Source organism: Gnatocerus cornutus, chromosome 4 (assembly GCF_029298725.1).
Source record: "Gnatocerus cornutus isolate USDA-ARS CGAHR chromosome 4, icGnaCorn1.1, whole genome shotgun sequence".
NCBI classification, from domain to species: domain Eukaryota; kingdom Metazoa; phylum Arthropoda; class Insecta; order Coleoptera; family Tenebrionidae; genus Gnatocerus; species Gnatocerus cornutus.
Window position 1 is genome coordinate 553,965 of NC_142236.1, and position 26,723 is coordinate 580,687.

The 26,723-nt window shown below is 36.8% G+C and overlaps 3 protein-coding genes across 3 annotated transcripts; all 3 read left to right on the forward strand.

The window, feature by feature from the left end:
• Positions 1–9: 9 nt before the first annotated feature.
• Positions 10–1,996, forward strand: Tm2 (tropomyosin 2). The gene is made up of 5 exons (XM_088034273.1): positions 10–118; positions 496–783; positions 832–965; positions 1,011–1,408; positions 1,692–1,996. The coding sequence occupies exons 2-5, from the start codon at positions 544–546 to the stop codon at positions 1,772–1,774; spliced, it is 855 nt and encodes a 284-aa protein (XP_087890399.1). The 5' UTR covers positions 10–118; positions 496–543; the 3' UTR covers positions 1,775–1,996.
• A 1,736-nt stretch (positions 1,997–3,732) lies between these two features.
• Syt4 (Synaptotagmin 4) lies at positions 3,733–6,115 on the forward strand. The gene is made up of 6 exons (XM_088034620.1): positions 3,733–3,965; positions 4,016–4,260; positions 4,310–4,539; positions 4,588–4,960; positions 5,011–5,328; positions 5,373–6,115. The coding sequence occupies exons 1-6, from the start codon at positions 3,926–3,928 to the stop codon at positions 5,490–5,492; spliced, it is 1,326 nt and encodes a 441-aa protein (XP_087890746.1). The 5' UTR covers positions 3,733–3,925; the 3' UTR covers positions 5,493–6,115.
• Positions 6,116–7,879: 1,764 nt separating this feature from the next.
• On the forward strand, positions 7,880–26,435 carry LOC148175677 (uncharacterized). The gene is made up of 11 exons (XM_088034575.1): positions 7,880–7,897; positions 7,931–7,996; positions 8,080–8,344; positions 8,392–8,485; positions 12,734–12,835; positions 20,391–20,567; positions 23,315–23,493; positions 23,548–23,651; positions 23,697–23,900; positions 25,179–25,631; positions 25,683–26,435. Exons 1-11 carry the CDS (start codon positions 7,880–7,882, stop codon positions 25,764–25,766), a joined length of 1,746 nt encoding a protein of 581 aa, XP_087890701.1. The 3' UTR covers positions 25,767–26,435.
• Positions 26,436–26,723: the final 288 nt, after the last annotated feature.

Genomic DNA, 26,723 nt, shown 5'->3' on the forward strand with positions numbered 1-26,723 from the left:
AGGGGAAGCGACTTAGAGGGGGACGTGTGGGAGACGCCATCGTCGGTTTCGTAGCCGTCGCGATGCCTGTAGCTTCTAGGACAGCGTCAACCTCTGAACGCCTTCAGGCTCACTACAGGTAGGTAACAAGTGTTGTGTTTCCGTACAACTAATCCATTAAAAAGAACAAAAAGAATTAAAAATTCTGCACGCTTAATCGAACTTGAAGCTAATTTTTAGCCGCTAATTTCGTAGTATTGAACGAAGAGAATTTTTCCTGGCTTATTTTTAAAATTGGGGTCATGTGAGACGATATTTTTGTGTTTTCGCGTTTCGTATTCAACAGTTAACACCTTCAAGCGTGGCTATGACATAAACTGTTCATTCTGGCTATACTAGGAGCGGGCTAATTATAGAACCCGGGTTCCATTCCAACGGGATATTCTGGATAAACGGGATTCGCGGTGGAGATTTGAAAGTTCCTTTCGAATTGAATTGAATTTATTTCTTTTGCAGCACTTGTCTCTTGTTCTTGGGAAAGCGTAAGAACCAACAACCGCCGCCATGGACGCGATCAAGAAGAAGATGCAAGCGATGAAGCTTGAGAAGGACAATGCTCAAGACAAGGCCGATGCGATGGAAGGCCAATCCAAGGATGCCAACCTCCGCGTGGAAAAACTCAACGAAGAGTTGAGAGAACTCCAGAAGAAACTGGTTCAAGTTGAAGGCGATCTCACCTCCACCAAGAACAATTTGGAACAAGCAAACAAAGATCTGGAAGACAAGGAAAAGACCCTCACCAATGTACCTCCTCAAATCCTCTTCTTCTTAAAGTGACTGGTTTTATTACAGGCCGAGTCCGAGATGGCTTCTCTTAACCGTAAAGTCCAGCTCATTGAAGAGGACTTGGAACGTTCTGAGGAACGTCTGGCCACAGCTACCACCAAACTCGTTGAAGCTTCGCAAGCAGCTGATGAGAACAGCCGGTAGGTTGGCGCGATTCTTCCTGAATTCAACTAATTGGTTGACAGTATGTGTAAGGTATTGGAGAACCGCTCCCAGCAAGACGAAGAACGCATGGACCAACTCACCAACCAGTTGAAAGAAGCGCGTTTGTTGGCTGAAGACGCCGACAACAAATCCGATGAAGTTTCCCGCAAGCTAGCCTTCGTTGAAGACGAGCTCGAAGTAGCCGAAGACCGTGTCAAAGGCGGAGATGCCAAGATCATGGAGTTGGAAGAAGAGTTGAAGGTCGTCGGTAACTCGTTGAAATCTCTCGAAGTCTCAGAGGAGAAGGCCAACCAGAGAGTCGAGGAATTCAAGAAACAGCTCAAGACTTTGACTGTTAAATTGAAGGAAGCCGAAGCGCGCGCTGAATACGCCGAAAAGACTGTTAAGAAGCTCCAGAAGGAAGTCGACAGGCTTGAAGGTACCGCTCCGGGCGCTTTGACCTCGGATTGCTTTAATGCTTCTTGCTCTTGCAGATTTTGTGCTTCGCGAAAAAGCGAAATATCACAACATTGTCACAGACATCGACAAGACTTTTGTCGAGATGTCTGCGCTCAGCTCGAAAAAATAATCTCTTGCTTTAGCTTTAGTTTAGTAGCGTCCTTTCCACTAACTCCTGATGACTCTTTGCTTGAGGTAGGGCTGCTGCTTTCGCTTCCAGGTTTCACACTTTGTGCTTATTTTTACAATTGTGTTAATTTTAGATGAGCTTGGTATCAACAAGGATAGATACAAGTCGCTCGCCGACGAAATGGACTCCACTTTCGCCGAACTCGCTGGTTATTAAAGAGTCTTGCGGCTGCCCAACACCAACCAGTGGTGGCTCCAATTTCTTCGTTTGCTATTATAACTTTTGGCGTTCTTAATTTAACATCTTTTACATTGTTGTTTGGTTCATAGTGTAATTTAAGCTGCTCTATGTTTGACTTAGGAAACCCATCATGTAAATGGTTAAATAAACTGTAATATATTATTATAAGCAGTACACTTAATAAAAACATCACTTTCACATTCTTACAAACATTCAATGTAACACTGAGGACTCAAGTGGAAAGATTTGTATTTTTGGACTCGTTTTCAATAAAATCTTTTTACTTTTTCCGTTGAAAATATTGTGATGGATTTTATTCTCATTATTGATTCAATAAAATTCGCATTTATTGCACAAATTCGCGCTATTTAAGACTGTTTAAGATCCACCCCTTCTTCATAACAAAATGGAGAATGTAATTGAAATCGGATTAGAGTCAAAAAAAGGTTTAATTCTATTGGCTCGCATTATCTTTATCGCTGTAGTTTTTATAACAAAAAATGTACCCAAACCACCCACTCGATCGTAACTTCTCAATCATTGGCCAGGTGTCTAAAACTGTTGTTCATTGGTCAATTTTTAAGCTAATTAACCCTATTACTGTTGTAAACGTATACAGGTGATTTTAAAATAAAAGCGAGAAAAAAAAATCACGGCTTTTTCGGTGATTTTTATTAATTTTAAGGTAAAGGTAAAAATTCCAAAATCCTGACCTACCTCGGCGCCACTGATATGCATAAAATAACGTTAACAAGTAACCTTAGTAATCATTGGCGTAGCATGAAAATTTAAATCAATTTCTTTTATTTTTTTCTTAAAATTGAGACAGCAATTTTAAAAAACGAAACCTGCCAACTTTCTTCATTTACAATAAGCTGTAATGGATTTTTTTCCGCCTTTATTTCAAAATCACCCTGTATACACGTTTTGCCAGTTTTCTCAGAAAATGCAAATAATAAGAATTTGAAATTTTGGGGGCAAAAGTAAGCGGATAAGACGAATCGAATAAATAGGTTCATATTTACGTGAAACTTCCGGTATAACCAACCCACTTGCTTATTTTAAATAGAACACCCTATATTTTATTTTTGAATTCTACATGCAATATGAAGATCACCGTGTTTTTTAGCTCAAAAAATAATCGAGTTAAGACAGAAAAACGGCAGCCAATCCCGAAGCAGAACAGTATTTGAAAATCGGTAACTATAGACACATACTCTCACTCATTGGTCAGATGAACATTACATTCTCGTTACCTAGGATATTTGACTCCATCTCTAGAATAAGCTTCCGGAATTGGTTGTTAATTTTTTATCTTTTCTCAATTAATAATATTAAACTTAATCAATTTTGTTTTGAAATTTACCATCGGTATTGCTCTATGAGTCATAAGTTCTGGGACACCTGTATACGTTTACAACAGTTGAAGGGTTAAGTCATACACAAAAAAACAAATAATTTTATTGGACGCACAAAACAACTGAAACGAAGTCAGCATTTATTGCGTAATTGTCTCATTGGCTTTTGATTATTGTCAAAATGACAAAACGCCGCTTTGATGAGGTCCTATAAAATTTCCTAATTTGGAGTCGCAAGAGAAGTAACTCCGCGTCGTTTTTACTTCGGAAAATTATTGCGTCTAAACTTTACTACAGTTTTTCCAGGAAATGACTTGTCACTCAAATCGCCATTAAATTTTAACAGTTTCAATAAATCCGCTGCTCCAACTGATTAAAATTAAATTAGTTTTCGCCCCTTTGACATTTGAAAGACTCAGTAGCGCACCTAAATTAACAATTTTTTTTTTCCAAAACGCACAGAAATCCCCCATCCGCGCTGTTGTTTACCAACACAAACAAAACTAAACAAAACCAATTAGCCGCGGCATCAACGCATCTCCTGAAGACATCACCCCCACAATACCATGACGTCATGAAGCGTCGCGGCGCTTGCGCCACAATTCGTATTGATTCCATCGTATCCATGACTAAAGCGAAATACCCATTTGCTATCGGAACGGCATTAAATTTTCTCCCACAAGTAAAAATCGCGAGTTAATCAGAGACTGAGGGTGCAAACCCGCTCCAACACTCTCCTCTCCTAACATTCCAACAAAAGTGCGTCAAAATGGTTGAAGAAGAACCGAAAATCAAAGCCATTGAAGGAGGTGAGAATCTTCGTCGCAGTAGTGACAGACTCAAACACTTCTTGTTGCAGTGACCTCACCGACCATCATTGGATTATGTTTGGGCGGTGCAGTCTTCGTCTTCTGCATGGCGGCTTTGACGTGCTTCTGCTACCGTCAACGGAGAAGCCAGAACGCGAAACGCCACGGTCCGGATCAACCGCTAGCTTTCCACACCCATCGAAGACCGACAGCTGTGAAGAGTCCAGCTGGGGCCACAACGCACTATTTGAAGAAGAGTCCGAGTCCTACAGGACCATCCAAAACACCACCTGGAGTAAGTTCAAGGTTGGGGTTTCAAAGGTCATTCATGAAAGTTTTTAAAGATGTCGGCGCCGCACACTCCTAGTCCAACAGGTAGTTCTTCAGGTAGCTTGGCTGGACCTCTGGAGAGTGGCGTGTCGAATGGGAGCGACAAACTCGAACAACCCACCATGAAGGACGTGTATTCGACGGAAAACGAGGTTCACACCCCCACGAAGGAAGAAATCGAGACCAACGAGAAGAACCTCCAGCAGAGCGCGTCGTATTTGGGCCAACTGGTCTTCAAGCTCAGGTTTGACCATCCCTTACCATTCCATCTTCACTTTTTATTGAAATTTAGATACAAGCATGATAAGAACGCCCTCATCGTCTCGGTGGTGCGCTGCAGAGACCTCCCGGCCAAAGACCCCAATTTGGGCTCCAGCGATCCGTACGTGAAACTCCAACTTTTACCAGACAAGCAACACAAAGTGAAGACTCGCGTCTTGAGGAAGACTCGCAATCCTGTCTACGATGAAGATTTCACGTTTTACGGCATCAACTTCAATCAACTGCCTAACATAACTCTTCACTTTGTGGTCTTAAGCTTTGATCGGTACAGCCGGGACGACATCATCGGGGAGGTTTTCTGCGCCCTTACCACGGTGGATGTGACTCAGATCGAAAACCAGCAGATGGCGTTGTGCAGGGAGATTCAGCCGAGGAGCCTTAAAGTGAGTTAGTCGCCCTCTAAACGCAACCCAAAATATTGTAGTGTTCGCAGATTCGCTCGCAGGGCCGCGGCGAGATTCTGGTGTCTCTCTGTTGGCAGCCGGCTGCAAACCGCTTAACCGTGGTGGTGCTGAAGGCTCGCAACCTCCCGAAGATGGATGTGACCGGTCTGGCCGATCCATACGTCAAAATCTACTTACTTTACAACGGCCAACGCATCGCCAAGAAGAAGACTCACGTGAAGAAGAGGACACTGAGTCCGGTGTTCAATGAGAGCTTCGTGTTTGATATTCCTGCAGGCGGCGAAGGCCTCGACCAAGTCAGTTTAGAGTTCTTACTTTTGGATTGGGACCGAGTCACCAAGAACGAGGTAATTTGGAGGTTTTGAGTTCGGTTGGTACTATTGTGTTTTAGGTGATTGGTCGCCTGGAAATGGGGGGGACTAAGTGCACCGGAACGGCTCTCCACCACTGGAAAGAAGTGTGCAATTCAGCTCGGCGACAGATAGCCGACTGGCACAAACTTAGAGAATAAGGAGTTGGGTTTAAGGGACTGAAAATTGATAGTTTTATGAGCTAGAGGACTAGTTCTTATATATTTGTGTACTCATAATAAATTTCAGATTTGTTAGGATAGCTTTCCCTCTGTTCCCGCGTTTAGGTTGTGTACATACACAGTAAGTGTTTATTAGACTAGGCTTCAAAAACCTAAATTCTGTTCTTCTTCTACCAGAGTAATCGGCAATCGGGCAGGGTCGCGCTTAACAAGACTTAGCTTTGTTAAAAAGGGTTTGTGATATAGACTTAAGCTGAATATACAAAGTACCAAAATGTAATCTAAATGTACTATAATATGCACTTTAGGGCAAGTTGCACGCTTGCATTGTAGTTCCTAATTTGCAACAACTCCAATGATATTTTCAAGATATTGATTCCTTTCTCTCGATGTTCCCTTTAGACTTACAACGAAAGAACGCACACCCCCAAGACAGCACACCCACCAACATAGCTCTAGTCAATTCGCCTATTTTCATCTTAGTTCCTTCACTCTGTATATATCAAACACCGTTCCTTTCCAACATTTGTATGTTTATTTCGCATTGACTCTGTTTTTCAATATAAATGTATATAATTAATAAATGTTTCAATGGTTTTTAACCACTTTTTTCTATTTCGCACCGCCGTACTGTAACCGGCACCAACCACCGCAAATAATAAAATCGCGAAAAAAATTGACCATCAAATATAAAAGCAGCTTCATGTAAAAAAACTACGTTTTGTTTTAAAATAAACCTAAAAAGTTTGTTTAAAATTTGCTCAAAAACAATTTATTTGAAGATGGAATGACAAAGAACAGAAACAATAACAAACAGCCATAACAATTAATAAACAATAAAAAAAATGAACAAAAATTACAAATGTAATACATTAAAAAAATGTCACGGCGGCGAAAAATTTACTAGCGAGTTTGGGATGAAATTCAACAATTTTGTACTTCACGTATTTATATCTTCGTAACATCAAAATGAACCAACCCTGACGTCTGCTCACTAAAAGACCCTAAACTCATTTTTTTAATGGATAAAACTAAAATTTTGAGCGCTATTTTAATTTCAAATTTTAAAAATTGTTTACGAAAAGTATTTATTTTTTTCATATAGTTAGAGTCAAGAGTGTTGCCGAAGCAGAGAGAAACAATATTTTTATTGGCTTCAAACATTTAATATAACACAAATAAACACAACTGAACTAATTTTTGGCCAGTTTTTGCAAACTTCCGGAAAATTTTTCTGCATATTATTAAAAACTGCCTAACAATAGGTGAAGTGAACATTTTTACCTATTGCCACATGATATAAAATGTTTTTTACGGTAGAATTATTCCATTTGTTAAACTTGTAAATTCGTTTTATATATAGGGTGTTTTTGAGAGGCATGTACAAAAAAAGTGTGTCACAAATTGAGTCTATTAAGAAAATTTTTTTTAGTTAAAGCCTTTTAGCATTTTAAATTAAATTACACAAAAATTTAAATGAATTTACTTGGCCGCCACTGATTTAAAAGAGAATACAAAATCGAGTTGCTTTTTGCTTTGGAAACAAGTTATTCCAGTGTGTTTTTTGACAGTGGTGTAGAAAGTACATGGAGTAGGGTTAATTTTACCTTGTCAGTTTTTGATTTAAAAATTGGTTTTTCACACTTCACCCCTTCTGGAATAACGCAAAACTTTTCTCTACATCCATTTCAAAAACACCCTGTATAGTTACATACATTTTGAAAAATCTTTCTCCTCCCTCAATCCCAATTTTAAGATGACAAAATTGTTTATTTATTTATTAAATTTCGTTCTTCGCATATAAATTTTTTTAGATTACCGACTAAAAATACTGACTTTTAAATAGAACACTCTATATTTTATTAAATTTTTGAATTTTACATGAAAATTGAAGATCACTTTTTATATACCGTGCTATACCTTATTTGATATATCTCGATTTTTCAAAAAAAAAAAATTAAATTAAAAAAAAATTACAAAAACAATTTTTGAGAATTTTTTATTTCTATTAGAGCACCTAATTTGTTTATAGAAAATCCACACAAAATTAAATTGTTGCCATTCCAAAGCATGTTTAAAAAAATTGAAAAAAAAAGAGTAAAAACACTTCTTTTTTGCGTATTTTTAGTAGGAAATAGATGTCCAATACATAAAGTTAATGCAAAAATTCATTGTTCGTTTGTATTGTGCTTATTTTCCAATAAACGCAGCAATTTTGAAATAGATTATAGGCTACATCCCGGAAAGAAAATTACACTTTTGTTGTGCAATTTTTTTACAAAAATCATTATATCTCTGAAATGGTTCAATTTAAGTATAGCACATTATACATAAAGTCACCCTTAACTTGGATGTAGAATCTGAAAATGCAACAATATATGGGGGTAGTACTGGCGTAGTTTCGCCCCTTTGTGCAGTTAGCACCCCAATTAAGTCATAAACACGATATTTGGTGCCGGTTACAGCACCTCCATCAGCTGTGCGTTATCAATTCTTTGTACTTTCGTTAATTGCTCACTCCTTATCTTGACATTGATAAGTTAAAGTCTCGTAACAAAACAATCAGTTACGTGGGTTTATCACACACCTCGTGTTACAATGTGATCTCGTTTACTCATCGAATCGGAAATGTGAAATGGATGAGTCCGAACCCAAAAGACCCACCATGGAGGTGGACGGTGAGACCGTCGAACTGAGGCGGAAGAACAGCGACCCGCCGGAAAACAACAAGAAGAGGAGCTTCAGACGCTCCATTAGGGAAAGTTTCAGGAATGGGCCCTGGAGGAGGAGTGTTATCAGAAGGGCGAAGAGTTTAGAACCCAAGAAACAAGGTTTGGGGGAGAGTTGTGCGAACAACTTAATTTTCTTGGGGTTTTAGATCAGCCCAGGATGAAACCGAAGAGGTCGAATACGATGAGGTTTTTTATTTCGACTATGCCCAGGTCGCTGTTGAGCCCTTTTGTCATTCGAATGTAAGTAAAGTGACTTAAAAGGGTCAAGGTTAAGCGCTTGCGACAACGTTTTTATTTGGGATTTGCTCTGTTTTGGGAGAAGCAGATAACAGTGTTTATGTAACTTTTTTAGATTCGTTGTTTTGATTCTGCAGATTAACTTAAAATTCCTTCAGGATTTAGAGTTTTCTAGGAAGTTCTTTCAGTGTTAAAACGACCAAATCAAAGCTCCATCGTCCGCCAGCTGTTCATCTGCAGAATAAAGTCCCTCCCTCTCCCAAAGCACGTGTTAAAACCGCCTCGCCAAAGACACACCTCCTCGAACTGGCAGCTTTGTTCTTGATCAATAATTATGAGTCGTCGCAAACCAAAAACCCAGTGCCGTTCGTCCCACCAACATTTTACATTCGCACACTTAAAAACACCCCGCAACAACTCCGATTCTTGCAGCTAAACCTCCTCGGAAGTTCGAATCGTATCGACAAAACAACTTAAAATATTCATTTCGATACTAATGAGACTTTTCGCCAGTTTGGTTGATTGAAAGTTCCGCTTTGATTTCGTGCTCGCAGAAACGTTCGATTTTTGCGAATTGAACGTGTGCCGACACTGGTTGGTACCACGAAACGTCCGGGGATAGAGTCCGGGATCTGGATCGCATCGGTACACACGCAATTCAATTCTTGTTAACAGTGTCTTAGCATGCGCTATTGCAAAAAATCAAAAATTAAGAGTTTTAGTTAATAATCGAAGGTTAGAAGGATTGCAAGTCGGGGGTGGCGAGAGTGGCAGCCTATCACGAGATGCTGAGCGTTTCTTAAGCGAGTGCTGCAACTTTTAGAACTGTGGAAGGTAAGAGAATTGCTGCTTTTTACAGTGAATTTAGAAGAGTTTTGGGGGGTTTGTTGGGTTGAAATCGCGGTGTTATCGACTTGGGGGGCGAAATGCGAAGATGGGGATGCTGCTGATGAATGAGATTGCGGTGTTTTAAGGTTTTTTGGGTTTAACCTTGATTACTGACCTTGTCAATACGTTCGCATGGGCGTATCCTTGGAAGAATTGAAAATGCAGCACTCGCTAGTCTAAAGATTTTAGAATCTTATTTAGTTTTTGCTCGTTTTTCATTTAGTCTCATTTTGAAAAAGTAAATCTTGTACCTACGGGCGAAATACGGGAAATTTCACCTGGCGCATCCACCATTTTTAAGTCATTGTTAGATTTTCGCGAATTCCTGCTGAAAAAATCCGAATTGCTTCTTAAAGGCTCAAACATTAATTTCCACACAAAAGAGTTTCTCGGACTCTTTAAATTGATTAATTCAGTAAATGGGTAAATATAATAGGTTAAAGTCTCAAACAGCTTCTAGGAATCTTGAGATCCTGAGGTAGCTGCAGATCGTATAAAATCCAGAAAATATTAATATTTGGCTTATTCCGGAGATATCGAGAAAAATCGTTTCCGGAGCTTCAAATCGCTCATAACTCTAAACGAATCTTACATTTTGGATTTTACGTAAAATTCTGCGTAAAATGAGCACCAATACTTTAATATTGATTTTTAAATAAGCGAGATCTCGACCGAAAAGCAGCTAACTTCCATACTGAAATAAATAAAATTTCGAATCCGAACTACCGAAGATTGATTTCTAAACTAAAAAATCGCGGGAAAAACGATTCCGAAAAGAGTTTCTTAATATTTGGCTTAATTCCGGAAATATCGAGCAAAATCAGTTTCGAACCTCTAAAATTTTGGCCCTCTGACGACTACTCGAAATTTCAAACGCTTCTAACTCAGTTATTTATTGACCTACAAGAAAATTAAGGATATTTTTGGATTCAGCGCAAAATTTGCTCAAATTTCTTCAACTAATAAACGAGATAGCGACCGAAATAGATTTTCAAAGAGTGTTTTTATGGTCAATTTCAAGACGCGATTTCGGGGTGAAAACTACATTTAGTATTATTAAATTATATATCTATCAAAAGAAGAGCTCGAGTTCTATCAACTGGCCAAATCTCAGATCGATAAGGCAAATAGTTTACGAGGGGCAATCAAAAAACGAAAAATTGAAAAATTTTCATCGATTAAGCCGCAAAATTTTTTTGCCCAAAAAATTGACCTTCGAATTTTCGACTTTTGAGGGCGTTTTCTAAAGTAATATAAGCCGATAAAAACGCTGGAAAAAACCGTTTCAAAAAATTTCTTGTAGTTTCGGAGATATCAAGCTTTGAAAATTTTCCAACCCAGAATTCAGTATCCGAAACTTCAATCGCTCATAACTCAGTTATTTTTTAAACCGATCTTAACGAATCTTACTTTTTGGATTCCACGTAAAATTCTGCGTAAAATGAGCACAAATACTTTAATATTGCTCCAAAAATAAGCGAGATATCGACCGTGACTGAATTAGAGAGGAAAAGCATCTAACTTTCAAACTCAAATAAATAAAATTTCGAAATTCTGCGTAAAATGAACCCTAAAAACGTAAATTTACTTCCAAACTAAGCGAGATATCGACCTAAAATTTTTGTGATTGCTAAAATCTAGAGTTCTTCGGACTCTCTAAATTGATAAAATCCAAAGTCTCTAACTTCTTCTTCTGCTTCTAGGCTTCTGGAAATTTTGAGATTCTGAGGAAGCTGCAGAACGTTTAAAATCCAGAAAATGTTAGAAATCTGCGCAATTTACTAAGAAAAAGATTGAATATATTGTAAAGAGGACAAAATATTGAATGTAAACACCCGTGACCCCAAAGATAACGCGAGTCATGGCCAAACAAAAAATTATCTGAATAAAAACTAGTCCCCCTCTGCTGCATTTATTAGTAGCGATGGGAAAAAATCAATCATTTGTTGACACTGTAAATTGCCCTTGATTACCTCTGACCGCATTTTCTGTTTTAATTCAATTAGTCCCTCAAGAAACGGGCGCCGAACAGCTCCAAACTTTTGTACTTCAAAATCGATAAACACAATTTTATGAACAAAATAACGTGTTTATAAGCTTGTTTATTATTCAATTGGAAAGTTTTGTACAAGTAGCATTTCCTTTATTGGTACAAGTTTGTATTGATTCCCAATGTTAATAAATATAAAAGCCGCATTGAATACAAAAACATCATTTTATGATCATGTATAGATAACCAGTAATACATCGAAAATGTTTATGGCAATTGTTATTACCTGTAACATTATTTAATTATCATTTCGACGAAAAACAACAATGAAACGTGACTTTCAATAAATATTTCGCACTCCTCGGTTTTAATTGTTATAAACTGGACGCACCTAAATTAACTTTAATCGAGCCCGCCTCGTTTTTAATTATCTAAATTAATATTCCGGATCATTTAATAACTGATTATTTCGTATTGCCTCCAAACCTTTAATATAATTCAAAGTAAAATGGTGTGTTGGTGATCTAATTAAAACGAACATGCGCTATTCATCACAGTATTAACAGTGTCACTCATTCGAACAGTTTATTTAAATAACCTTTAGACTCTTTCTTGGTATTTCCTATTTATCCACAGAATGAAAAGAATGAAGTATAAAACGCAGTGATCTGCTTAACCTCTTTTTTACGTAACACACGACAGTGTTCGATATGATAGCTGAAATGAAAGAGAGTCATGTTTGTGAGCTGATTAGAGATGATGAGGAAATGAGGTAAGCCAAGAAAAATTAAAAAATTGCGGACTTTTCACGCCTAATTGATTGGGGGCATTGTTAATTGACCACCAGATCCGGCTTCAGAGCACTCCTACAATAAAACAGATCCTGAAATTCAAATGTTGTTTGTGTAGCTGCGAAATCTCAATGTTGAAGTACAAACTCTACGATTTCCGCGGATTCTAACTCCGAATCTTAAGTTAGTATCGTGCGCTTTTTGTAATTGGCTCTTTTTTTCAGATTAAAAGATGGCCAAAGAGTAGAGGGAAATGCCGTTCAGGTATCACATTAATGTGATGTGATGCGAACAAGTAATTGTAGGACTTGAAAACCCCCAAGTAAAATTCTCGTTTTTTAATTCCTACAATGAAGCACCGTATTATTGATTGACACTCCTACACCACTCTGCACTCTATTTCTTGTTGTATTAGCACTGTTTCTTATTCACATTCAATAACAAACAGTGTATAGTACTTGACCCTGCACACAGAATAATAATAATACAATTACAAACGAAAGAATGGCATGCAAAATTTAGTGTTAAAAAAGTGCTAGAAACTTGGTACTTTTCCCCGTTTTATTGTGGATTTTCTTTTAGGCAGCCACCAGCTCCGTTATTAGTCGAGGATCCCCCAAGCACTGAAGATGGATCGGATCTGGAAGACGTAAAATTGTCCACTGACCCCGCGCTCCTTAATGGGTGAGTCTTAAAAATCCTTGATTCCACGATAACCTTTTGCTCGACTTTTCTAGTATCGCGTTTGATAACTATTTTCATGTTTGCAAGGTTTACAACGAAAATAATTGCGGGTCAGTATCAGAGATTAACGCAAAACAATGTGCTTTTACAAAAATATTTGAACAACTTATAAAGACTTATTACGTTTTCTAATCAAAGTTCAAATAAGTGTTATGTGTAACTGCAGTCAAAACCAACACTTTCATTCGTTGCAAACGTTCGATAATGAGTGGTAAAGTGAGGGACGAGGGTAGAAGGAGGAGTTTACCAGTGCATAAAGTTATTATATTGACTGGGAAAAAGTACACGAGATCTTTGAGTGTCGCTTGGTAAGTTCAACAGTTTTTCTCCGCCTTCACCTGATTTGAAATGACATTGAAAGCTTTGTTATTTATCTTTCAATTTTTTCTAAATTTGTTGTTTTGTTGATACACTTCAGTTTAAAGTTGGAACTTGTCCGACAATTAACTCGAGTAGTTATTGTGGGAAAATACTTCAGGGACTGTTTAATTAATGCCGACAGGTGTTGGGTGTCAGGTGCCACATTTTCCTAACTAGAAACGAGCAGAAACTATTGAAAGTGACAATTAGCACTCTTATCTAAACTCCAGAACTTGCCAAAACTCGATCCTCAAAGACGTTTTCCCACACGCGATTAATAAGGTGAAGGCAGCTCAGACATTCGTAACCGGTTATTGCAAATTCGACCTACCAATTTTATCCCTTCTCTGAGGCGGGTCAACACTATTTTCTTTCAGTAGATCGAACTCGATACAGCTGGCTCAGTGTCAGTAACATTCTCTCGAATTTTCGGGTTCTTGGAAGCATTTTGACAGATTTTAAGCCAGGCGAAATGGATACAAAAATTTTAAAATTTAAAAATGTCAAAAGTCCCCATTTGTAGGTGTGCTGCTATTTAAAATCGGTAATGCACAACATTTTTAACCATTTTGTCACTGTAAAATCCTTAAGAGTTCTTAAAAGCAAAAATAATTTTCGACCACTGACGATAAAACTAGCAAAGTTACGGAATTTTATAGAAACTGGTGGAAATTTGGTTCGGTCCCAAAACAAAAAATTCTAAAATTGCTTTTTTTTGCTCTAATATTTTGAAATTTGGTGGAGTTGAGAAGCGTACCGTAAATTATAACCTCGACAAATTTCATTGATTTAGTGTTTAAATTGTCAAAGTTACGTGATTTTAGAGAAAATAGTAGCATTTTTTTATTCTTCCGAAGAACAAAAATTTCTAAAATTGTTCTTTTTTGCTCTAATATTTTGGCATTTGGCACAATTAATAAAAATGTTGAAAGTAATAACTGCTCTAATTTTGATTGTCTTGGCGTTCAAATTACTAAATTTACGAAATTTTATAATAAATGGATGGAAATTTTGGTTTATTCTCTCAATAAAAATTTCTAAAAGTGCTCCTTCTTGCTCTAAAATTTGGTAAAGTTAATAAGTATGTTGTGAATTATAGTGTCCACAAATTTTATTGTTTTAGCGTTTAAACTGGCAAAGTTACCTAATTTTTTTGCTGACTTTTTTAATCTTCCTAAGAGTAGAAATTTCTAAATTTGCTCTTTCTTGTTCTAATATTTTGGCATTTGGCACAGTTAATAAACATGTTAAAAATAGTAAATAGTCCAATTTTTATTGTATTTGCGTTAAAACTACCAAAAATACGGAATTCAATAGAATAAAAAAGAAAATTTTCGTTTATCTTGTCAAAAAAAATCTAAAATTGCTCTTTCTTGCTTTAATATTTTGTAAATAAACAGTAAATAAACATGTCAAAAATAGTAACAACCCTAATTTTGATTGTATTGACTTTAAAATTACCAAAATTACGGAATTTTATTGTAAAAAGAGGGAAATTTTGGCTTTTCCTCTTAATAAAATTTTTCAAAATTGCTCTCTTTGCTCAAATATTTTGTTTAGAACAATAAAATGAAGGCCTGGACTATTTTGAGACCAAATTATATATACTATAAATAAAAAAAAATTGGATAGAATAACACGCAGTTTTGTGTAAAAGTTTCACTTTAATTAAAGAAACTCATTCATTAAACACTTATAAAAGTTTTATTTCATTAGAACCAACAATACGATTCCCACGAAGCTCAAAATTGATTTTCTCCCATAAATTATTAATTAGCGATAAGCAAATGGTTTTTAATGACAACATTTCAACATGTGCGCTTCAATCATCGTCTTAATCATAACAAACCCCACGAGTAAAAACCGCAATTTCCACACGAAAAATCCGCAGCTCTGTTGCTTCAAGCAGCAGACAGTAATCGATAAAATCATCTGCATAAACATGAGGAAGACGCGTCAGACCCTCGAACCAACGGAAAGAACCCGAGAATTAACTTAGTCCGGCCCTGATAATTATGCAATCGAATTAATTTATGCGTTTTCCGTTTAGTCTCACCTTTCATTGAGCGTTGTTACTTTTGCAGCTCCACAATTTTCGTTGCCATGAGCTACGTAGACGAGGCAGTGCCGTATTGACGTAATTTCGCGCTGGAAATCGATAAAAGGCGAGATATGAAACTGCTAGTCTGGGAACAAATTTTCCTAAATAAGCAATGATAGCTTATCTTGTCATAATAAGTAATTAGAAAACAAAACTTTGAGTAATTTGAATGAATGAAAAGAATAGTGAAAAGTAATTGGTGTCCATTGTTGCTCATTCCGGTACTGGAAAGTCCGGTTAGCGACGTGTACCGTTCGGTCGACTTAAAGTCAGTCAGTCAGTGTTCATGGTTCGTTCAACATCTGCCATGTGTCAGCAGTACAGTTTTTGCTGTCGACACATCAATAACAACACCGCCACCATGCCACTGGCAACAATTTCCAATTAAACTCTTTATCATTAAATATGATCCATCAATTAGTTAATTGTGCTCTTAAAAATTTGTGATGTTGTGTTTCGTGCAAGGATTCGAAGATCGCGAAAATGCCTCCAAAGAACGGAAACTGCAAATTGTTAAGAACAGATTTTTGAAAAAGTCGCGGTAGGTTTTTTCGTGTATTTGCAATTTAGATGTGTCCTAATTTTCGGTTGCCTCGTTTGAGAGTTGTGAATTATTAAGTTTGGTGTGGACATAGTAGAAAGTCGAGAGATTGCTTTCTTGTGGGAAATTTGCTAGAGTTGTATAAGAGACAAGTTGAAATTGCTGGCATAATCATCTTTAGCCGCATTTCGAGCAGATGACCCCACTGGAATTAGACGGCGAGCTGCGTGCAAAAGCGAAAAATTTGAGTTTGAAATATCAATGCCAAATTTTGGAATTCGAGCAGTTTATTTAATTATCAAAAATTCTGGATGCTCTAGATTTTTGGGATATTTACTTGTTTTTTATTCTTCCTTGAATAATACAGGAAAGTCTTCTAAAATTTGAATTTTTTCGAAAAACTGCAACTTTCGACTTTTTGAAAATCTAAGAACGATTTCTTAGCTAAAAAATCGCGAAAAAAACGATTCCGAAAAGGTTTTCTCAATATTTGGCTTAATTCCGGAGATATCGAGAAAAATCGTTTTCGATCTGCAAAAATTTGACCCTCTGGCGACTACCCGAAATTTCAAACGCCTCTAACTCGGTTATTTACTGACCGAGGAGAAAAAGCAAGGGCATTTTTGGATCCAGTACAAAATTCTGCATAAAACGAGCCCACGTAGCTCAAATTTCCTCAGCTAATAAACGAGATATCAACCGAAATAGATTTTCAAAGGGTGTTTTTAGGGTCATTTTCAAGACGCAATTTCCGGGTGAAAACTGCGTTTAATATTATTAAATTATATATCTATCAAAAGAAGAGCTCCAGTTCTATCAACTGACCAAATCTCAGATCGATAAGGCAAATAGTTTACGAGAGGCGATCAAAAAAGAAAAATTTGAAAAATTTTCATCGATTGAGCCGCAAAAAAAAAGCCCATAGAATTTTCGACGAATTTTTGAAGTAAAATGAGCCGAGAAAAACGCTGGTGGAAACCGTTTCAAATATCTCTTGTAGTTCCGGCGATATAGAGCTTTGAAAATTTTCCAATCCAAAAGTCGATTTCTAAGCTAAAAAAATCTTAAAAATACACGAAATAAAGAACTAAAGACTTTGTCCAAGGAAAAAAGTCCTCATAAATCGCTGTGACCTGCCGATTTTCAGATCTTACTGCCAAAACTCGAATATTTTTAGCAAACAATGACAGAAGCGTCCCCATTCCGAATTTTATAATAAAACGTAAAAATAGAAAGTAACTTCTTTTATCGCCCAGCAATTAACTCTTTAAGTTCGTCCTCCGCTTTATAGAACAATTATAAAACTTTGTGTTTCATCTACTTCGCACACACGCAAAAGAAAACGCGGCTAATTAGACTGCGACCAGTTTCTTTCCCAATTTTCCAAGTTTTCGTTTAAACTGAACCGCGTAGGTGTTTCTAATCACATTCATCCATTAGCATCAAAAGTTCGCGGTAACGACTAATCGATAGATACATCATTTCGATAAAACAAAGTATGCCGAAGTAACGATCCGACCTATCTAGTTCTATTTATAATTGTTTATTTACATTTCGTCTTTTACACGTGTTTTCAAACTGGCGCAATAGCACCAACGTGCGGTGATCACAAAAAATCAATGCTTCGGACTGGGCGCAAGTAATGAGAAGTGAATAACCGTGGAATAAAGCGAGGCGATTTACGATTTACTACAAATGAGATCTTATTTCTTGTTGCTTCGTATTGATTGATTTTTGTATCAATTATTCGGGCTCTGGCGTTTAAATAATGGATTTATGAGTCTGCTGATTGTTTTTGTCGTTGCGAGTTCATGTTTTAAATATTAGAGATAAGCACATGGCCTAAACCTTGAAGTGGCTAATTCAAGGAATACATAGTAATAGATAAGCAAATATCGTACATTTTACGTCGAAAGTTTAGAAACATTAGCACCAATATACGAAGCGTTTTTGGCGTTCACTCTGTATTTTCTTTTTTAATAATAGCAGGATAAAAATTGGAAAGCACGCAAGTATTTCGAAGGTTTGAACTTTGTCACTAAACAATTTTTTAGAGCTTTACGTGGGTTAATAAATATTGGTTCCAAAGCACATTTTAGATTTTTGGAGACTCGGCAGAACAATAAAAATATCAAATTTGCGTAATTTTTTTTTCAGTCTGAAAATGCAATATTTAATTTCCTTGTGTTTTCGCCCAACCTCCCCTAATTTTCTTGTTATTTCGTAAAACTTCCCCTGAATTCTTTGTGATTTCTTCCAACTTCCCCTTATTTCCTTGTTTTTTCGTAGAACTTCCCCTGATTTCCTATTAATTGCCCTTGATGTCTAAATGATTTAATTTCCTGCGATTTCCTTGTGATTTTCTGTTAATTTCCCTGATTTCCCCTGAATTCCTTGTGATTTCGTCCTACTTCCCCTTATTTCCTTGTTATTTCGTAAAACCTCCCCTGATTTTCTATTGATTGTTTTTAATGTTTTAATTATTTCCCCTGATTTCCTTGTGATTTTCTATTAATTTATTTCCCTGATTATTTTCCCTGATTTTCTTGTGATTTCGTTCAGCTTCCCCTTATTTGCTTGTTATTTCGTAAAACTTCTCCTGAGATTTTCTTGTAATTTCGTCTAAATTCCGCCGATTTCCTTGTAATTTCGTCTAAATTTCCCTGATTTCCTTGCTATTTCGTCCAACTTCCCCTTATTTGCTTGTTATTTCGTAAAACTTCCCCTGATTATCTGATTTTTTGTCTAAAATTTCCTGATTTTCATGTAATTTCCTTGATTTCCTTGTGTTTTCGTCCAACTTCCCCTTATTTGCTTGTTATTTCGTAAAACCTCTCTTTATTTCCTTGTAATTTCGTCTAAATATTTTTGATTTTTTTGTAATTTCGTCCAAATTCCCTGATTTTCTTGTGTTTTCGTCCAACTTCCCCTTATTTCTTCCCCTGATTTCCTATTGATTGCCCTTCATGTCTTAATGATTTCCCCTGATTTCCTTGTAATTTTCTATTAATTTATTTTCGTGATTTCCAACGATTTCCCCCTCAATTTGTTGTGTTTTCGCCCAACTTCTCCTTATTTGCTTGTTATTTCGTCAAACTTCTCCTAAATTTCTTGTAATTTCGTCTAAATTCCGCTGATTTCCTTGTGTTTTCGTCCAACTTCCCCTTATTTCCTTGTTATTTCGTAAAACTTTCCCTGATTTTTTTTTGTTTTTGTCTATATTCTCCTTATTTGCTTGTTATTACGTAAAACTTTCCTTGAATGTTTTGTATTTTCATCTAAATTCCCCTGAATTCCTTCTAATTTCGTCCAACTTCCCCTTATTTGCTTGTTATTTCGTAAAACTTCTCCTGAATTTCTTGTGATTTCGTCTTGATTCCCCTGATTTCCTTGTGATTTCGTCCAACTTCCCCTGATTTCCTTGTCATTTTATAAAACTTCTCCTGATTTCCTTGTGATTTCGTCCAACTTCTCCTTATTTGCTTGTTATTTCGTAAAGCTTCCCCTGATTTCCTATTAATTGTAGACTAGGCAGAACAATAAAAATATCAAATTCGCGAACTGTTTTCAGTCAGAAAATGCCGATGGAGCAGATTTTCGTCTGAAAATCCGCTGTCGTGACTAGCGAAAAAGCTTAGAATTCCGCGAAATAAATCCGATCTAAACAGGACAGTGTAGGAACAAACTCCTAAATATATCTGCTTACATTCAAAAAATTATGACGGAAGCACTCGTCTCGTGTAGATCCGTTGGCTAAAATTCAAATATTCCACTGACGAGTTCAGTCGCGACTAAAAAGCCAAATTGTCACTTTCAAACTGGAGCTAATAAAAGTGCTTGTTCATAAACACCGCAACAAACGAAAAACTACAAAATCCAAGTGAGTTGAATGAATCGCATGTCTCGGAATGAATGAAGCGTGCGTGACAACGAAATAAATTTCACTAATTGAAGTGTTGGCTATAACCGATTTTACGATCTAGTTCAATTGTATTTATTTTAACGGGAAGGAGGCGTGGGTGTTCCGTTCTTTTTATCGGTTCTTAATCGATCGTAATCGCGCGAAATTATACAAAAGTAAAAATAATTCCACTTCCTTCGAGATACAAGTGACGCAAACTGACCGGAGGTTCTCCGACCTTTCGTTACAGTTATCTAATCAAAGAATTAACATGAAGTGACTCAAAACTTCAGGTGTTTCGACAACAATGCCGGTATTATCAGGGCAAAGTTTCGTGGCATCCTGGCTCTTCTAACCCCTCGAATCAGTTCTAGATTGCTCACTTCAATCTCTTAAATCTGTTTACTTTGCAAATTTGATTGTCTTTGTAATGTGTGATGAACTGATGAATCATCTTTATCGATTTCGCGTGTATTCATTTTTAATTTAAGCGAGAACTCTCGCAGATGTTCACTTCGCTCCAAGGTGACTTAACTTATCGCCTTATCAAATCTTAGATAATCGAATGAAACACCTGTTTTTCTGTTTCTAGGTCCTCTGGAAATTTCGGGAGCGCGGGGGCCCGTTCGGCTCCCGGAACGCCACAAGGAACCCTCGGTATTTCCCCTAGTGGACTTTCGGAACCTGTTTCGCAACCGTGCAGTCCTGGATGCACCTCTCCATCGATACATCGGAGTCCAAGCCACTCTCTCTTCACCAAATGCGATAAGTAAGTCGTAATTGATAAAACGCGAAAAATTCGTAAAAATTCTGATAACGGTCTAGAGGAAACAGGTGCACAAAGTTAGATAAGCCGATAAGAGTAAAATTTCGATTCTTGGCCAAGCACAATTGGTATCGCTTATCACCCACTGAAACCCATCAATACCGCGATCAGTTGTTATCAAACTCCGACGTCGCTCGGTCATTTGATTGTTAAATAAGAGTTCTAAACGGTCCATCTTCCAAAATGTCCAGCGAGGATACGTCGAGTATCGGTAGTAGCACCTCCGGTAGCTACGCCACCGACTCGGACACGTAAGTCTTTTCACTTCTAACCTTGTTCTATTTCCTTTATTCTTTGTACGATTTTGTAATGTGTGAACGTCGGAAATGCCGGAAACTAACATTCTAATTTCGTCGTAATCTTTATTACTGTTTACTCTTACAGCTTCTAACGGGTTTATGATCGGACGAATATCAATATGCATTTTTATGGCGTTTTTATATTATCATTTTCATGGATATGAATTGTTTTCATCTTTTACTGCAGTCAGGTGTTTGGATTGACGCGATATTAGCAATAAAATCGCCTGTTTGTTGAGTTTTTGGGAACTGGACAGTACAAGGCAACGATTGACGTTGTACGAATGTAATTACGAGGAAATTAATATAATTGACGACAAAAACCACTCTGAAATTATATAAAATTATGTAGGTTGGATTGGACTTTACAATTTTGTTTGCCAGGGGTAAATACTTCTCATAAATGCCTTCACTTAACATCCCCTGATTTCGGTGCGATTTCCGTTTTATTTGGCAAAACTTCCGTTAAATTCCTTGTGATTTCGTCACATCTCTACTTATTTCCTTGTAATTTCGTTTAAATTCCCCTGGTTTCTGTGTGATTTCGTCCAAATTCCCCTTACTTGCTTATTATTTCGTAAAACTTCTCCTGAATTTCTTATAATTTCGTCTAATTTCCCCTGATTTCCTTGTGGTTTCGTCCAACTTTCCCTTATTTGCTTGTTATTTGGAAAAACTTCTGTTGAATTTCTTATGATTTCGTCTAAATTCCCGTGATTTTCTTGTCATTTTATAAAACTTCTCCTGATTTCCTTGTGTTTTCGTCTAACTTCCCCTTATTTCCTTGTTATTTCGTAAAACTTCCCCTGAGTTTATTGTGATTTCGTCTAAATTCCCCTGATTTCGTTGTGTTTTCGTCCAGCTTCTCCTTATTTCCTTGTTATTTCGTAAAAATTCTCCTGAATTACTTATAATTTCGTCTAAATTCCCCTGAATTCCTTGTGATTTCGTCCAACTTCTACCTATTTGCTTGTTATTTCGTAAAACTTCCCCTGATTTCCTATTGATTGCTCTTAATGTCCAAATGATTTTATTTCCCCCTATTTCCTTATGATTTTCTATTAATTTCCTTGATTTCCAAACGATTTCTCCTGATTTTCTTGTATTTTCGTTCAAGTTCCCCCGAATTTCTTGTGATTTCGTCTAAATTCTCCTGATTTCGTTGTTTTTGGTCAACTTCCCCTTATTTCCTTGTTATTTTTTAAAACTTTCCCTTAATATTTTGTGATTTTGTCTAAATTCCCCCTGATTTCATTGTGTTTTCGTCCAATTTCCCCTTATTTCCTTGTTATTTCGTAAAAGTTCCCCTGAATTTCTTATAACTTGGTCTAAATCCTGCTGATTTCCTTGTGATTTTGTCCAACTTCTCCCTATTTAATTGTTATTTCGTAAAACTTCCCCTGATTTTATATTGATTGCTCTTAATGTCTAAAGGATTTCATTTCCCCTGATTTCCTTGTGATTTTCTATTAATTTCCCTGATTTGTTGTCCAAGTTCCCATTATTTCCTTGTTATTTCGTAAAACTTCCCCTTATTTCCTTGTTACTTCATAAAACTTCGCCTGATTTTTTTGTAATTCCGTCAAAATTCCCCTGATTTTCTTGTGATTTAAAAAAACTTCCCCTCATTTCCTTGGAATTTCGTCTAAATACCCCTTATTTGCTTGTTATTTCGTAAAGCTTCCCCTGATCTTCTATTGATTTCCCTGATTTCCCCTGATTTCCCTGGAAGGTTAAACCGAGTTAAATCAACTGACCAAACCAGAGGATTAACATGAACCTTGAACGACTGAAACTCCATTTACAAAAATTTGCACTATTCCAATGTGAGTGTATTGTTTTTGTTGTTGTATTCACCTTTATCTTTATTTGTGACGAAATGTGTATTGTTTGTTTATCAAAACCCATTTTCGTATTTATACATCGCACAAGCTTTGTCTCGACTCGTTTAACTGCAAAATTAATGAAATTGTATTTAATGTAGTCCAAGCGCTGTGACATTAATTAAAACGTCTGACCTCACTTCTTGAAACTTCATTAACCCAATTACCCCCGAATCCGGTAAAAACCGCCCCACGATCTCATATAAATAGAAATTTTTCCTGCGACAAATCACGTTTTCGGAATTGAGTATTCGTGATGCCAAGAATTATGCCTATCTATTCTCGTCGTCATCAGCCGCTGGTGCTATTTCCACAGACTTATTCTTTGGCCGTGTCGTCATGAGGTCTAGCTCGATTATCTGAATTGATGTCGTTAAGTTCGTATCGGAAGTCGTTAATTTCGCCATCTGACTCGTAAAGTGAACATCCTGTTTGGAATTTTTAAATTTGCACAGTTTGTGAAAAATCCAGATCGATCCGGAACTAATTGTTGTCAATTGGCTTGAAGGGCTTCTTTAAAACATCTGTCCACGTCGACACCCACGATGACGGCTCAAGCTCAGCTCACCGAACCACCAAGTCCGAAAACAGCAAAAGAAACCAAAGTGCCTACGACGTCTAAAGCTCGGCAGAAGAAGTTCAACAGGCACTTTCCAGCAGTGGATGAAGACGAAAAAGTGCTTAACCGTAAGTTGTTTTTCCTGAAGACACTCCGGAAGGTTTTAACAGTTGAGTTTTCAGACTATTCTTGTGCTCTCATCGGTGATATCCTCCTACAAGGTCATTTGTACATTACCAAGAACTATTTCGCGTTCTACTCAAATGTGTTCGGCTACGTTACAAAGGTAAAAAGCGTTGGAGTCAACGACCAAATTAACGTATTTTCGTAGCTTCTCATTCCAATGTTGTCCGTGGAGAAAATAACGAAAGAAAAAACCGCTAGAATCATACCAAACGCGGTGGGAATCGCCACCAGTGAAGACAAACACGTCTTTGGCAGTCTAATGTCGCGCGATAACACGTTCCGTTACATGATTAAAGTTTGGGAACTCGCTCAAAACGCGTCACTTCTTGTAGTCGAACCTGACATTGTGGTAAGTCCGTTCGTACAATGCGTCCAAAAATAATGCACCATGCTATGAACAAAATATGCACCTAACAATACATTTTACCCCTAGAACTTTTGGGTTGGTCGGCTTGAGATCTGACAGACAATCAAATTTTATTTACAACTCACGCGACAACTCACGAAGATTAAGTCGACTAAACAACATGGTTTGAAAGCAATGTTTGTACTCTTAATCAATGACCCCGTTCCCACTATAAGTTTTGATTGCTGAAATTTTTTATTTTGAGGACGGTCCAAAATTTTTGAGTCTTTTATGTCAAAGGCCGTAATTTTAGTAATTGTAATACTACAGCAAAGAAATTTGGGGAAATTACTTCTTTTAGTTCCTTTATTGACAGTGCACAATTACAAAATTTTGGAGCCGACCAAACAATTTTTGGGATTTTTCATTTTGTGGATGCACCAAATTTTTCAGTGTTTTACGTTAACGGCCGTCATTTTAATAATTTTAATTCTACAGCAATGAAATTTGAGAAAATTACTTCTTTTTAGTTCCTTTATTGACAGTGCAAAATAACAAAATTTTGGAGACGACCAAACAATTTTTGGGATTTTTTATTTTTAGGACGGTCCAAAATTTTTCAGGCTTTTATGTTAAAGGCCGTAATTTTAGTAATTGTAATTCTACAGCAAAGACATTTGGGGAAATTACTTCTTTTAGTTCCTTTATTGACAGTGCAAAATTACAAAATTGTAGAGCTGACCAAACAATTTTTGGGATTTTTCATTTTTAGGTCGCACCAAAATTTTTCAGTGTTTTACGTTAACGGCCGTCATTTTAATAATTTTAATTTTACAGCAATGAAATTTATCGAAATTACTTCTTTTACTTCCTTTATTAACTGTACAAAATTACAAAATTGTAGAGCCGACCAAACAATTTTTGGAATTTTTTATTTTTAGAACAGACATTTTTTAGTCTTTTATGTTAAAGGCCGTAATTTTAGTAATTGTAATTCTACAGCAAAGAAATTTGGGAAAATTACTTATTTTAGTTCCTTTTTTACCAAATTTTACAATGTTTTATGTAAGAAGCCGTAATTTTAGTAATTTTAATGCCTACTATAAAATTGAGAATTAAATTTTTATTTAATTTAAGCGAAATTTTAAAAAATTCATAGTGCACTTTAAAGATAATCTAAATTTTAATCATTCGTCAACTTTATTATTACAGTTTGGAAATAAGCAATAGTGCATTATTTTTGGACCACCTCCACGCCTCTTCAACTTGTTTTGATTCCAGGAACCTGTCCCAGTGTCCGACAGCGACACTTCAGAAACCCGCGAGGGTGAGAGTGGTCGCGAGTCTCCACTCATCACCCCTCGATTAGCTCAAAGGGTTCTGCCAAGCGCCGACGGTATTCTCAAAGACGGTCCTAAAATTGAGGAGCGCACCGTGCAAGTGGTGTACAGCTTGAAAGACAGCATCTCCAAGTTCAGGAGCCTACCAAGACAGAGCCTAATCTTGTTCGCTACAACGTTACTTTTAATACTACTTTTTCTATCGGCAGCTGTGTTATTATATCGAATTAGTAAGATTCAAAATAGGTTTACGCATAATTTGCAAGAGACCATGGTAGCTGCTGGCAGCGAAGAAATCTACAGCAACCTCCTCCACTACCAGACGCATCTGCATTCGAAGTCGGCGGGGGCGGTGCATAATTTTTTAGATACGAATCTAGATCAAATTGCGAAGGTGAGTGAGGGTGGTGATGAAAGGGGGCTCTGACTCTTGGAGTGTTTGCAGGTGAGGCAATCGTTGGAAGCGCTGTCGACTTTGTTGTTGCCCAATAACAAGCAAGACGCCGCCAATTCCAGAGACAGCAGTTAGCCGCCCAATATCATCTAGAAGAATGTGATCAGTATTCAATCTTTTATAGATTTTAGGGATTTCCACTTATTGTTGCCCACCATCCCAGTATATAGATTGTAAAATACGGGTTGCTTCCTCGATCACCTTAGAAGAAGCGCTATTTGATATTTGCCAAATTGCCATACGTACTGCTAGTAGGTACTTGTATAGTCAGCACTTATTGAGCTCAATTATCCTATTGCAGTAGAATGTTTGGCATAAGGAATTTGAAACTTTCCTTTATTCCAATAGGTCATATTCCAGACGATTTTTGTTGAGATTTGATAAGATATCAGATAGCAATAAGAAAATACGCATTTTAACCGTGTGGGAACTAAAGCTGTGAGTTGGTACTGAAGGGTTTTAGATAATGGCATTGTGTTTCATAAAATTATGATCCTTAGTCAAATTGTTGATATGAAAACATGTTTAATCTTTTATTTATATGTAAATAGTTAAGAAATTTGTACATTCTTTGTTTTAATTTATGACCTCTGAGGACTACATGTTAGGTGTTAATTTATTGCAGTTAGTGTTTATTGTTTTTTGTGAATATCTCTGTTTCATTTTTTAAACATATTTAACATATAGAAGAAACCTGTGATATCTTATTTGTTTTGCTTTGATCAATAAAATAGTGTTACAATTTATAGTTTTTTCTTTTAAACCTCATCACGTAACAACTGATGTTGGTGGGACTGAAAATCCGCACAGTTGGTACACTGCGCAACGTGTTTTTTATTTGAACACAATTATGGTCATGATTAACCCAATTCAAGAGGCTCCGAGCACATTTTAAACATTTTCATCGGATTTCGAAAATTTGGAGTCGTTTCTAACCTAATTTTTTCAAAAACTTGCACTTACCAATATCCATCCAAAAAAATGTCGGCGACACCAGAATTACCTCTCAGATTGAAGAATGACTATTGAGAA

What these genes read in the sequence shown, in the direction of transcription:
- Tm2 (XM_088034273.1), top strand. Translation starts at nt 544, where the DNA reads ATGGACGCGATCAAGAAGAAGATGCAAGCGATGAAGCTTGAGAAGGAC. An exon ending in GCAGCTGATGAGAACAGCCG is followed by an intron (nt 966 to 1,010) that starts GTAGGTTGGCGC and finishes ATTGGTTGACAG; the next exon opens with TATGTGTAAGGTATTGGAGA. An exon ending in GGAAGTCGACAGGCTTGAAG is followed by an intron (nt 1,409 to 1,691) that starts GTACCGCTCCGG and finishes TGTTAATTTTAG; the next exon opens with ATGAGCTTGGTATCAACAAG.
- Syt4 (XM_088034620.1), top strand. Translation starts at nt 3,926, where the DNA reads ATGGTTGAAGAAGAACCGAAAATCAAAGCCATTGAAGGAG. An exon ending in CATCCAAAACACCACCTGGA is followed by an intron (nt 4,261 to 4,309) that starts GTAAGTTCAAGG and finishes AAGTTTTTAAAG; the next exon opens with ATGTCGGCGCCGCACACTCC. An exon ending in TTCAGCCGAGGAGCCTTAAA is followed by an intron (nt 4,961 to 5,010) that starts GTGAGTTAGTCG and finishes TAGTGTTCGCAG; the next exon opens with ATTCGCTCGCAGGGCCGCGG.
- LOC148175677 (XM_088034575.1), top strand. An exon ending in GACCCCGCGCTCCTTAATGG is followed by an intron (nt 12,836 to 20,390) that starts GTGAGTCTTAAA and finishes TTCTGTTTCTAG; the next exon opens with GTCCTCTGGAAATTTCGGGA. An exon ending in AGACGAAAAAGTGCTTAACC is followed by an intron (nt 23,494 to 23,547) that starts GTAAGTTGTTTT and finishes TTGAGTTTTCAG; the next exon opens with ACTATTCTTGTGCTCTCATC.